Source organism: Electrophorus electricus, chromosome 19, assembly GCF_041902795.1.
Source record: "Electrophorus electricus isolate QZ-2024a chromosome 19, ASM4190279v1, whole genome shotgun sequence".
Taxonomy (NCBI): domain Eukaryota; kingdom Metazoa; phylum Chordata; class Actinopteri; order Gymnotiformes; family Gymnotidae; genus Electrophorus; species Electrophorus electricus.
In genome coordinates this window covers 5,345,001-5,357,500 of record NC_137515.1, presented here as the reverse complement: position 1 = coordinate 5,357,500, position 12,500 = coordinate 5,345,001, and the positions used below count along the sequence as shown (strand labels likewise).

The 12,500-nt window shown below is 49.8% G+C and overlaps 1 protein-coding gene across 2 annotated transcripts in view; it reads right to left on the bottom strand.

The window, feature by feature from the left end:
- Nucleotides 1–12,500, bottom strand: part of nlgn2b (neuroligin 2b) — a 57,982-nt gene that overhangs the window by 3,473 nt on the left and 42,009 nt on the right. For both annotated transcript variants that reach the window (XM_035535937.2, XM_081702348.1), the window contains 5 exons: nucleotides 5,704–5,889; nucleotides 3,248–3,513; nucleotides 2,343–2,496; nucleotides 1,497–1,863; nucleotides 1–1,013 (listed from right to left, as the gene is read on the bottom strand). The exon at nucleotides 1–1,013 is cut by the window's left edge and continues 3,473 nt beyond it. In XM_035535937.2, the coding sequence (XP_035391830.1) occupies nucleotides 95–1,013; nucleotides 1,497–1,863; nucleotides 2,343–2,496; nucleotides 3,248–3,513; nucleotides 5,704–5,889 (1,892 nt within the window). In that variant the 3' untranslated portion in view covers nucleotides 1–94. The remainder of the gene's footprint in view (nucleotides 1,014–1,496; nucleotides 1,864–2,342; nucleotides 2,497–3,247; nucleotides 3,514–5,703; nucleotides 5,890–12,500) is intronic.

The window sequence follows — 12,500 nt, the reverse complement described above, 5'->3', positions numbered from 1 at the left end:
TGAGTTGGACAGCATCTCTGAAGAGCGCCGGCCCGGGTGCGGGAAGTCTGTGCCCAGAGGGTCGCGAGGTGCTTGGGCCCCCCGGGACAAGCTACTATACGCGGGTGGTGGAATGCTGGTAGGGCAGGGCACTGTTGCTATGGCTGGATCCGGGCGCAGGGGCGGGGGGGTAGGTGTTGAAGGCGTGGAGGGGCTGCATGCCCGCGATGGTACTGGGGAGGACAGACAGGGCGTTGGCCGTCATGAGGGGCACGTCCTCGGGCGCCCGCCGCAGAGCCAGGGTGTAGTCCGGCGGGCACACGGGCGGGCGGAGCGGCTCGAGGTCGCCGTGGAGGCCACGCGGGGTCAGCGGCGTGCCGTGGTCCAGCTCCACTCTCTGCTGCTTCATCTGCAGGGACATGAGCTCCTCCTCCTGGCTGAGGGCCAGGTCGTTGTGGGGCGGGGCCCCCACGATCCCGGAGGCGGGGCCGGCACCCCGCTGGGGCGACAGACGGCGGTGTCGCCGTTGGAGCAGCTCGTGGCGTTTGTCGCGCTTGTAGTAGAGCGCGGCGAAGGCCAGCACGTTGAGGAAGAGGAGCGAGGCGCCCACCGCCACCGTCACGCTCAGCTCCGTCGAGTAGTCCCGCGTGGCGTCCGGGAACGGGGACACGCGCGGGCGCTCCGAGCCCTCGGGCTCCGGGTCGGGCGGGTAGGTGGAGATCACCGGGTGACGCGTGGAGCGGGTGCCCGGCCCCTGCCCCGAGTTCTTCCAGCCGGGCCTGTGACCCCCGCTGGGGGGCAGGCGGGTGGTGATGAATTTGATGAACTCCTTGTGTAGTGCGTGCAGGTGGGGCACCAGCTCCAGCCAGAAGGCCACCTTGTTGGCGCGGTAGTTATCGCGGACGCGCGGCTTCAGGCCGATGTGCAGGTACTGCTTGTCCTTGGAGCTGAACTTGGGCCAGATGACCTCCTCAAAGCGGTTGGGCTTGGTGTGGATGAATTTGGTGTCCTGGGGCACGGGGATATTCGGGTCACTGCCGGGAAACGCATTCAGAAACACAGAGTGAGAAAACAGGTGCGGACATCCACATTCAGAGCTGTTACACGCCCCCTGCAGTTGCCTACAGCCCCTGTAATACTCCCATGAGTCATGTGTTTCCATGACACACAAATCTAAAGTCCAAAACTTGCTTAACATTTACAATAAATAAAACTTTCATTAGACCAAAAGTGAAATTTGATTTTTCTCTCCGATTTTGTCTTTTCTCTGAAGTCTAAAAACACGTGAACAGATCACTTCTGCTCTGATTTGGAGCATGTTTGGACGTACGAAAGAGTGGCGATTCTAGCTCAACAGCGCACACCGCTGCTGTGAAAAAAACACTCAGACTGGCTCAAGATGAAGACCAAATCTGATCGAAACATTTCACCCTGTCGGAGAACTGAGCGCGTCACCAATCAGCAGAGGCGTTAAGTATGGCTGAAAGCTCCACCCCAAAGGGGGGGGGCTGACTGACCCGCTCTTTGCGAAGTTGGTCCAGTAGGTCATCACCACGGCACTGAGCATGACGTCATTCTTGGAAAAGTTGCAGGGAAAGAGGTCAGTGGCGCCCACCATGGGGACCCCGAAGATGTAGGGGATCTCGTCGCCGTGTGCCGCATCCGCCCACTCTGGCCGCGCCTCCGTCTGGCAGTGGTGGTGGAAGGTGTAGAAGTAGACGGGAGACTGGAACTCGGCGTGCAGCTTGGCTGTGGCCACCGCTGGTGCCACCCACTGGTGGTCGGTGAAGAGCGCCAGCAGGGTCTTGCGCCGCATGTCACCGTTATCTCGGTCGGCCCAGTCCGTGTACATGAACTTTATGGTCTCACGCAGGATGTCTTTGCCTGAGAGAGTAAGAAAGAGAGAGAGAGAGAGAGAGAGAGAGAGAGAGAGAGAGAGAGAGAGAGAGAGACAGAGTGAGAATGAGAGAGAGGGTGAGAGGGAGAGAGACAGAGTGAGAGAATGAGAGTGAGAGAGACAGTGAGAGAGAGAGGGAGAGAGACAGAGTGAGAATGAGAGAGTGAGAGTGAGAGGGAGAGAGACAGAGTGAGACAGTGAGAGAGTGAGAGTGAGAGGGAGAGAGACAGAGTGAGAGAGTGAGAGACAGTGAGAGTGAGAGTGAGAGAGAGAGGGTGAGAGGGAGAGAGACAGAGTGAGAGAGTGAGTAAGACAGTGAGTGAGACAGCGAGGGAGAGTAACGATGGGTTCAAAGACAGGTTGCACTCAGCACCTTCCTTACGCACAAAGAAACAACAGACATGAGACACGGCACGAACCATCTGGCTTTGGGAACAAGACAACAGGCAGGGTACATGGCACGAACCATCTGGGTATCCGTAGAGGTTGTCCACAAAGTTGGATATGGTGTAATCGAAGGAGGCGGCCGAGATTCCATCTTCCCCCTCGCTGTCATCCACGAACTTAAGCCCTTCCCCCTGGTTCACGCCCAGGAGGATGTCATAGTTCAGGAACTCCCCCTGCAGAAGTCACAGAGCAATGGCCAGGCGCGATGAGCGATGACACAAGAAGTGTGACGACAGCCAAGATGCAGCGGCGTGTGCTCTGCCGGCTCCTCGGTGGAAACTATGTTGCTGACACACATGAATTAGAAATAACGACCCAGATATGGCAGGCTGCGGAACTGTACACATGAAAAGCGCCCCTGGTCAAATCCGCGCATCAATAACACATACGCGTAAAAAAAAAAAGACCCAGATACCAGACGTGATATGGAACTCTGCTGTATGATGTAAACCTCCAGTGCTTGCAGCCAACATAGCGATATCGCGATACTGTAATACCGATGCGTCATGAAGGGTCACGGGGCGTTACTGTGCTGCCGTGGCTTGTCTCACAGAGCGGGTAGTGCAAAGGGTTCGAAACAGCGAGGTCATGGGTTTGAATCACAGGAACCACATATACCGTCATGCTTATGAATATGTATATCCATATGGATAAGAGTCTCTGCCAAAAGCTGTATGTGTTTTGATTAGTGACAGCATTCACGTTATCAAACAAGCATAAATAATCATTTAAAAGTAATAGGCCAATCTTTAAATCTCATCACGTTAAAGGGTTAGCACTGTGTTTCAGTATATTGTGCAGCACATGCCAATTGCAATATGTCAGAGCGTAATCGCAATGCTGCACTGCTGTCTAGTGCGCAGGCCGCCTTGCTGGGGCTCAGCACGCGTCAGCAGCGGGAGGAGAGCGGCGCTGATCTGAGACCTGCTGCATGAGGATCTCGGGGTCATCGGGGACTACGTCGCCATCCACCACAGGCCCGAAGGCGATGTGGTAGCGTGCCGGCTGGATGTCCTGGTCCACCAGCTCCCGGAAGCTCTTCCTCCGCAGGCAGTCCACCAGGTCCGCCGTGTCGCCATAGCTACAGCCCACCTTTTTGGCCAGGATCTTGGTGTACATGAGTGGGCGGTAGTTGACGGACCAGCTGGAGATGGCGGAGCCACTCTGGGCGATGGCCCTCTGGAACAAGCCTGGAGGATGGGGGGACACAATAAACCAGTAACCATCCTGAGGTGGGGGGGGGCACAATAAACCAGTAACCATCCTGAGATGGGGGGACACAATAAACCAGGAGACAATAAACCAGTAACCATCCTGAAGTAGGGGGGGACACAATAAACCAGTAACCATCCTGAGATGGGGGGACACAATAAACCAGGAGACAATAAACCAGTAACCATCCTGAAGTAGGGGGGGACACAATAAACCAGTAACCATCCTGAGGTGGGGGGGACACAATAAACCAGTAACCATCCTGAGTTGGGGGGACACAATAAACCAGTAATCATCCTGAGGTGGGGGGGGGGACACAATAAACCAGTAACCATCCTGAGGTGGGGGGACACAATAAACCAGTAACCATCCTGAGGTGGGGGGACACAATAAACCAGTAACCATCCTGAGGTGGGGGGACAGCGCTGATGGTGTGTGATAGATGCCAGACGTGGGGGATGACGTGAACAAAACGTAGCTGGTTGCGGGTTGACTCTGTCGGGGCAGAGAGGACTGTAGCTAGCTGTGGCTGGCAGTAGTGCTGGTGTGAGCTCAGGATGAGACACAGAAAATCTGCTTCACGACATGCTACTGTGCTGTTATGTAAAGTGCCTTCATGTACCCATGTTCCCATCTGAAGACTCTGCAATTCATTATTAAAAGCTGCCTCCTCAGTTCTCTCTCTTTCTTTCTATTTTACACACACACACACACACACACACTCTCCCTTTTACCAAGGGATACAATCATACACACAACACTGTTTACGCTGTAGCAGTGAAAAATAATAACACACAATCCTGTCCCCCACCACTGCAGTGCTTGCCTCTCTCTGAGCGCCTATCCCTAGGAAATCAATTAGGACTCTGCTGAGTGCTTCTGCACTATTCTTCTATTCTCCCTACACACACACACACACACACACACGCGCACACACACACACATCCATATTCACATGCTTCTCATTATGTATCTGTCTCAGTTCCTTGCATATTCATCACACAGTTCTCATTATAAGCCTGTATCAAACTCAGCTGCCTGTGTGATCTCATGATAACGGTATATATCAGTCTCAATCTCTGTCTCTCTCTCTCTCTCACACACACACACACACACACCTGTGACTGAGTGCAACACAGGCATGCTCACTTGGCTCTCATTATCATCCTGTGTAAAACTAACATCACTCTACAGTGTCATTAGTCCTGTTTCAGACCAGCCTCTAGCCAGGCCTTCAGAACACACACACACACACACACACACACACACACACACACACACACACACACACACACAGACAACAAATACAGAACAATTACCAGGCTTTCCCAGACATTAAAGTGCAAAGGAAAGTTTTCACCCCCGATGACATCCTTAATAGAATGGATATTTTCCCATTTTTTATAATCACTGATAGCACAACCTCGCAGATAGCTTTAGCACTGAGAATCGTACTGCACCACCATAGCTGTATGTGTGTGTGTGTGTGAGAATGAGTGACCAAGTGAGTGTTGATAGCTGTAGCACTAAGAACTGTACTGTGTCTCCACTGCTGGGCTTAAACCCAGTTGATTTGTTAACCTTTCAGGAGAAGGAGAAACCATATTTGACTGTGTGGCTAAATATCATGTTTCATTTTTGGAACTACTTGCCACAATATTTTATAAACACACCTATATTATAAACACATTTTAAACATTAGAAGCACTTACACACAAATAAACCAAACCTAAACAGTATGGTTGGCTCTGTTTTTCTAGTAACACCTCGTTTTATTCTTTTTTGATCACTGGTAAAAGACGGACTATGCTGAGAGGCTCTCGTACATAAAGTGTTATAACTGTAATAAAACATGGGTCTCATAAGGCCTTGGTTGAGAGTAAAAAAACCTCCCCTTTAAGTGTATGCACAGGGAGTTAAGAACAACCATGACGGTGATGGTGATGATGATGATGACAAAGAAGATGAGGATGAAGATGAGGAGAATGATATCACTGCTGGAAAAAGTTAAGATTAAGAGGTGAAGACTACGGGTATATTAACGCGGATTCTGCCGAGTTTGATAACTCGGATAAATAGCCATTTTCTTAAAGAACACCACCATCTGTTACAGCACTGATTACAAAAGTGACAATGACAACAGCGATGATGATGACGAAGGCTCTCACCCTCGGAGTGGTGGGACAGGATGAGCAGGTTGACGCAGGAAGCCCCAGCCCCAGAGCCGAAGATGGTGATCCTCTCCTGGTCGCCCCCGAAGTGACCGATGTTCTCGTTGAGCCAGCGCAGTGCCTGGATCTGGTCCAGCAACCCATAGTTCCCTTTGGCTGACTGGTCCCCAGTGCTCAGGAAGCCTGCCGGGAGACAGGGGCCAGGGTGAAGAGACACGGAGGACCAGTGAAACGCTGAGCTCACGGGGAGACGGGGAAACAGGGAGATGCTGAGCTCACGGAATTTTAGTGGAGAACCTCGTTTTGCGCGGTCGCAAGGAAACGTGCACGGACCGTCCGGCTTTACAGCAAGACCAGAGAAGAACTGTACAGATACTCATCGCAGCTCTTCCGAATTCCTCTGCATGTGTACTGAGCTCTCTCAGATTACTAATGGGTGCGGAAACTCTGTCCCAGGCATACAGAACGGGCCATGAGAACTGTATTAACGAGCTTAGCTGATCACTGCATTCAGGAGCTCTCAACCACGCCATAAATCCACACGCAGCAGCCATTGACCGACGCCACGGCAGGACAGTCCACCGACACAATACTGCGACGTAGATGAAGCGTGGCTTTTACAATGGCGCACAATACGTTCTAGAATGTGCCGTAAATGAAAGATAAACGGGTCATTCGCCCCCCGTTTTCCTGTCCTCTCTGATTCTGTGCTAAGGGGATGAGCCTGTGGAGGCAGGGAACTTCCAGCAAATTTCATCTGTCTAAGAAAGCCGTCCTCGGGCCGCGCCAGCCAGCAATCTTTTCCACAGCACACGGCAGATGAGAGGGAGGAAGGGAGGAGCCAGCATAGAAGGCAAAGAGGCGGAAAACAAACGTAAACGCTCTCTGGCCTTCAGAGGTGAAGCCCGAGCGCGGGAGAAAAATGGAATATATGTCTAAAAGACAGAAGGTGAGAGGACCATCACAGAGAAGGTTATAGCATGATACAGATGAACACGGATTGGCAAGTGTCCTGTGCATAATATGCAAATTCATTACAGATATCAGAGTCACACAGAATGACAAAGAGGGCTAAATGACATACTGAACATCATGATTAAAATAAGACCAACATCTTGCTTGGGCCTGTTGACTAAGAGGTTGTCTTCTTCTCCATCTTAGCCCTGCTCTTCACTAGTCTAGTCTCTAGTGTCTGGGGTATGGTCTGTAATCCGTGCTCTTCACTAGTCTAGTCTCTAGTGTCTGGGGTATGGTCTGTAATCCGTGCTCTTCACTAGTCTAGTCTCTAGTGTCTGGGGTATGGTCTGTAATCCGTGCTCTTCACTAGTCTAGTCTCTAGTGTCTGGGGTATGGTCTGTAATCCGTGCTCTTCACTAGTCTAGTCTCTAGTGTCTGGGGTATGGTCTGTAATCCGTGCTCTTCACTAGTCTAGTCTCTAGTGTCTGGGGTATGGTCTGTAATCCGTGCTCTTCACTAGTCTAGTCTCTAGTGTCTGGGGTATGGTCTGTAATCCGTGCTCTTCACTAGTCTAGTCTCTAGTGTCTGGGGTATAGTCTGTAATCCGTGCTCTTCACTAGTCTAGTCTCTAGTGTCTGGGGTATGGTCTGTAATCCGTGCTCTTCACTAGTCTAGTCTCTAGTGTCTGGGGTATGGTCTGTAATCCGTGCTCTTCACTAGTCTAGTCTCTAGTGTCTGGGGTATGGTCTGTAATCCGTGCTCTTCACTAGTCTAGTCTCTAGTGTCTGGGGTATGGTCTGTAATCCGTGCTCTTCACTTGTCTATTTTCTCATGTCCGATTTATAGTCAGTAATTTGTTCTCTTTCTCCGTCAGTCTCCATCCCAAAGTCTTCCCCATTTCTCTTTCCCTCCTTTATATATGTGTGTGCGCGTGTGTGTGTGTGTTTGTGTGTGTGTGTGTAATTGGTTTTCTGATATTTTCTGACATGCTATTCTGCTGAGAGAAAGTGCTTGCCATCCAGGTCTCTGGGGTGTACACACACACACACACACACACACACACACACACACACACAGACGCGTGTGCGACAGTAATGCAGTGTGAGTGTACTTCCCAGCCACTTGGCCAGGCTCTGGGCTTCACAAACATGATAGTAGCTGCGACTCTCTCTCCCACATGGCCTCAGAACAGCTGTGAGGAGCGTGTGCTCGGATAAACGCGGCCCCGATGCTTCTTAGGCAGCACCACTTTCCAGACAGTTTCACAGGCCGGTTTGGCGCGGGGCCGAGCGGAACGAGCGGCTCCTCCTTCGGCCTCGATGAGCTGCACACGCCCGGTGCGAGTGTTACTCCTCCACCTAAACGCTCCACCCACCAGGGCGTCAACGCTGGATACAGACATCAGGGCGGAGCGAGGGTAGGATGGAGTCTGACAAAAAACAGGTGCCGCGATTCAAAGCCTGAGCCTGATGGAGGGAATCTCTGAGTAGAGTTCAGTCGGCTGAGAAATGGCTCAGAGGACAGGATGTTGAATGATTGATCACGTGATTGACAGTGTAAATGGAGCTGCTCAGCCATTGGAAGAGATATTGATTGAGGTGTTGGGCACGCTGTCATGGCACACACACACACACGCACACACATACAAATACACACACACACACACAAACACACACACACTTTTGTGCACACACATGGGCATACATACATACAAACACACACACACACACACACACACACACACACACACACACACACACTGTCTGCCATCACATTAACCTTCTCTGGAGCTGTTTGCTGCTGTTGCCTGGCAACCATCCTCTCTCCTAGAGTGCTGTCCTGCTATGTGCACACAGGTACACTCCAAAAGCTGATGTCCTTTCAAACCAGGGCGACGCATCCAAAAACACCCCCGTTTTCATGTAAATGATTATTTATTCTAATCGTCATTACTATCTCTCCATCCAGCCTTATACCAAGAGAGAAACTTGTCTAAATAATGAAATAGTTTTGGGGAAAAAAGACCAATGACAAAGGTTAAAATTCTGAGTAGAAATGTAGAATTGGTGGCATAGGAGCACTGTGAGTAATCATCAACACTCAGAACACGAGGAATTAACTCTGGCTTTAATGGAAGTGTTATCTCTCTTCATGCATGTGTGTGTGTGTGTGTGTGTGTGTGTGTGTGTGTATATATCTGTGTCTGTCTGTATGGTTGCGTGAATTTCATTTGTAAGTTCATGAATTGGTGTGCAAATGCATGTGTGTGTGCGTGCATGTGTGTGTGTATGTGCGCGTGTGTGTGCGTGCGTGTATGTGTGTGTGTGTATGTGTGCGCGCTCATGTGTGTGCGCGTGCGTGCGCATGTGTGTATGTAGGTGTGTGTGTAGGTGTGTGTGTGTGTGTGTGTAGGTGTGTGTGTGTGTGTGTATGTATGTGTGTATGTGTGCGTGTGTGTGTGTGCGCATGTGTGCGTGTATATGTGTGTGTGTGTGTGTGTGTGTGTGCGTGCATGTGTGTGTGTGCGTGTGTGTGTGTGTGTATGTGTGCATGTGTGTGTGTGTAGGTGTGTATGTGTGTGTGTGTAGGTGTGAATGTGTGTGTGTGTGTGTGTGTGTATGTGTGTGTGTGTGTGTGTGTAGGTGTGTGTGTGTAAGTGTGTCTCTGTGTGTGCCTGTCTGCGCCTCTTCTCTTCCTCTGGGTTGAGCTGGTGTCCTGCTGACTGTAGCACTGAAAGGAGCAGAGTATGCAGCAAAGTCCTGAATATTCTCTAAGCAGCTCTGGCTAACGACCAACCCACTGTGAGTCTTTAACCTCTCCTCCCTTCAGAGGAAAAAAGGAAGGAGAGAGGGGTGTTGGCAAGGAACGAAGAGAGAGAAGGTGTGAGAGAAAGAGAGAGAGAGAGAAAGTGAGAGACACAGAGAGAGAGAGAGAGAGAGAGAGAGAGAGAGAGAGAGAGGGGGAGAAGAACTGTATAAAATCCAGTATTTCAAGTGTAGGAGTCTTTTGTATTCACATTCTCACAAGTAATTAGATATACAGAATTAAAACAAATAATAAACTGTATTATTGAAAATGGTTAGATTACCATAATCTGTGAGAACTATCCAACCATATTTGGGATTCTTCATATGAAGCCAAATCTCTCTTTCTCTCTCTCTCTCTCTCTCTCTCTCTCTCTCTCTTCCTCTCCCCTCCCTCCCTCCCTCCCTCCCTCCCTCCCTCCCTCTTCTCTTTTCCTGGTATGGATCCAGAGCTAAGCCCGGCTCCTTAGAACTTCACTGAGGAGGGAATCACTCCCAGCTGGGACGGGAAGGCTTCTTAAAGGTCTGCCTGCCCTTACCCAGGCTCCTGCCGATGGGGTGTAAAGCGTGACAGCTGAGCGTGGAGCGCCTCCTCCGCCCCCAGGTGGCGCGCTCCCTAGAGCATTCCCGACGTGTTCCCTACCAGCTAAATTGGTTCTGTCTCCTCATCTCTCCCTCTCCACCCGACCCAGAGACGTTCCCCAAGTTTGCTGCGCTAAACGCTGTCCCCAGCCGGCAGTGGCCGAGAAGGTGAGGCTAAAAATGTCCCCTGCAGGTCTCCTCCGGTCAGGACGTGATGAAGGACACTGGAGTGAATCCTTTGCTTAAGAGGATGTCCCAGTGGCTGTGTCTGCATCTTGTAACGTCCCCTCCTCCCTCCGCTCCTCACGAGGATAAGCAGGCAGGAGAGGACAGGAGCGCTCTGTTTTAGGGCGGTGTGTCTACGCTGGGGGTCCCGGTCAGGAGGGTGAGGGGGCAGGCTCATTGGGAGGGGGCGTGGCTGCGAGCTTTGAGGCTACCGACGGTCGCCGGATCTTTCGAACACACGAGGGTGCTTGGCTTTAAAAAAAAACAAAAACAAAACCCACAAAGCCCCGCAGATCCACACATCACGGACAATGGCCAGCGACCACGCGTCATCCCATTGGATTAAGCCATCAAAACGCTTTTAAATGCCGCCCCGTTATGGATCCTTCATCTTTAATCACATCGGCAATACAAAATCAATTGGGCTAATGAGACTGGATCCGATGGTGTTGTGTGGAACGCGGATTCGTGTCATTTAGCACACAGCCAGTGGAAGTGAGAGGTGGTGGGCCACACGCACGCACCAGCTCCCGTTTGTGAGCGTGGAGTGTTCTCACTCCTGACACCTCGGCTGGGAAGTCTTCCCGTTCTCGGCGGGAATAAGCGGCCAATGTGGCAGGACCTTTATTGTTCCCTCTTTAAATTAGAATTTGTGATGATGAAATTAAAGGCCACATCAGAAGGGAGGGACTTTGTGGTGAAATATAAATACATCCTTGAGAAGAGTCTGGGTGACTCAGGATCATAATTTGGGGATTTTCTGCTTGCTGGTAGTGACAGGAAAAAAAAAAAATAAACCAGCGTATGGTAGTCTCTCATGGAATTAGGAAACTAATTAGGGTAATCTGTCTCTGCAAATAGGGTGGATTTGACAAAGGGACATGGATCAGTGGACTACAATGCACAGAGAGGGGGAGAGAATGAGAGACAGAGAGAGAGAAAGCTAGAAGAGAGATGGACGGAGAGAGACAGGGAAACAGCAAAAAAAGGAGGGAGACTTTGGAATAGAGAAGCCATGAGACTGACACAGAGCAGACACAAGACTAAACTAGTAAATAGAAAAGATTCCAGGCTATAGACCAGACACTAGAGACTAGACTAGTGAAGAGAACAGATTCCAGACTATAGACCAGACATTAGAGTCTAAACTAGTAAATAGAACAGATTTCAGACTATAGTCCAGACACTAGAGTCTAGACTAGTTAATAAAACAGATTCCAGACTATAGACCAGACACTAGAGACTAGACTAGTAAATAGAACAGATTCCAGACTATAGACCAGACACTAGAGTCTAGACTAGTTAATAAAACAGATTCCAGACTATAGACCAGACACTAGAGTCTAGACTAGTAAATAGAACAGATTCCAGACTATAGACCAGACACTAGAGTCTAGACTAGTAAATAGAACAGATTTCAGACTATAGACCAGACACTAGAGACTAGACTAGTAAATAGAACAGATTACAGACTATAGACCAGACACTAGAGTCTAGACTAGTTAATAAAACAGATTCCAGACTATAGACCAGACACTAGAGACTAGACTAGTAAATAGAACAGATTACAGACTATAGACCAGACACTAGAGACTAGACTAGTGAAGAGCAGGGCTAAAATGGAGAAGAAGACAGCCTCTCAGTCAGCAGGCCTAAGTATGGAGGAATCTTCCCCTGAGTTCATTAATTAGTTAATTAGTTAATTAGTCTGAACAGATGGCTGTGACATACAAATCAGCAGCTCTTTGGGGCTGTAGTCTGCTGGGTGAAACCCCAGGGTGAAACTAATGTGTATGTCTATATATGTATACACACACACACACACACACACACACACACTGTGGAACTGCGAAATGCTTACATGTACACACACACACACATACACACACACACTCACACACACACACACAAGCACACACACACACACACACACACTGTGGAACTGCGAAATGCTTACATGTACACACACACACACACACACATACACACACACTCACACACACACACACACACACACACACACAAACACTCAGTCATATATACATGTGTGGGCGTGTGTGTGTATTTGTGTATTTATGTAAATGAGTGTGTGTGTGTGTGTGTGTGTGTGTGTGTGTGTACATGTTACTATTCCGGATTATTATTTGTTTGAATGAATTCTCAGCTTTACTGCAGGTTAAAAAAAGCCCTTCTGATGGGTTATTTTCAGCCTGTTCTAGCTCCCTC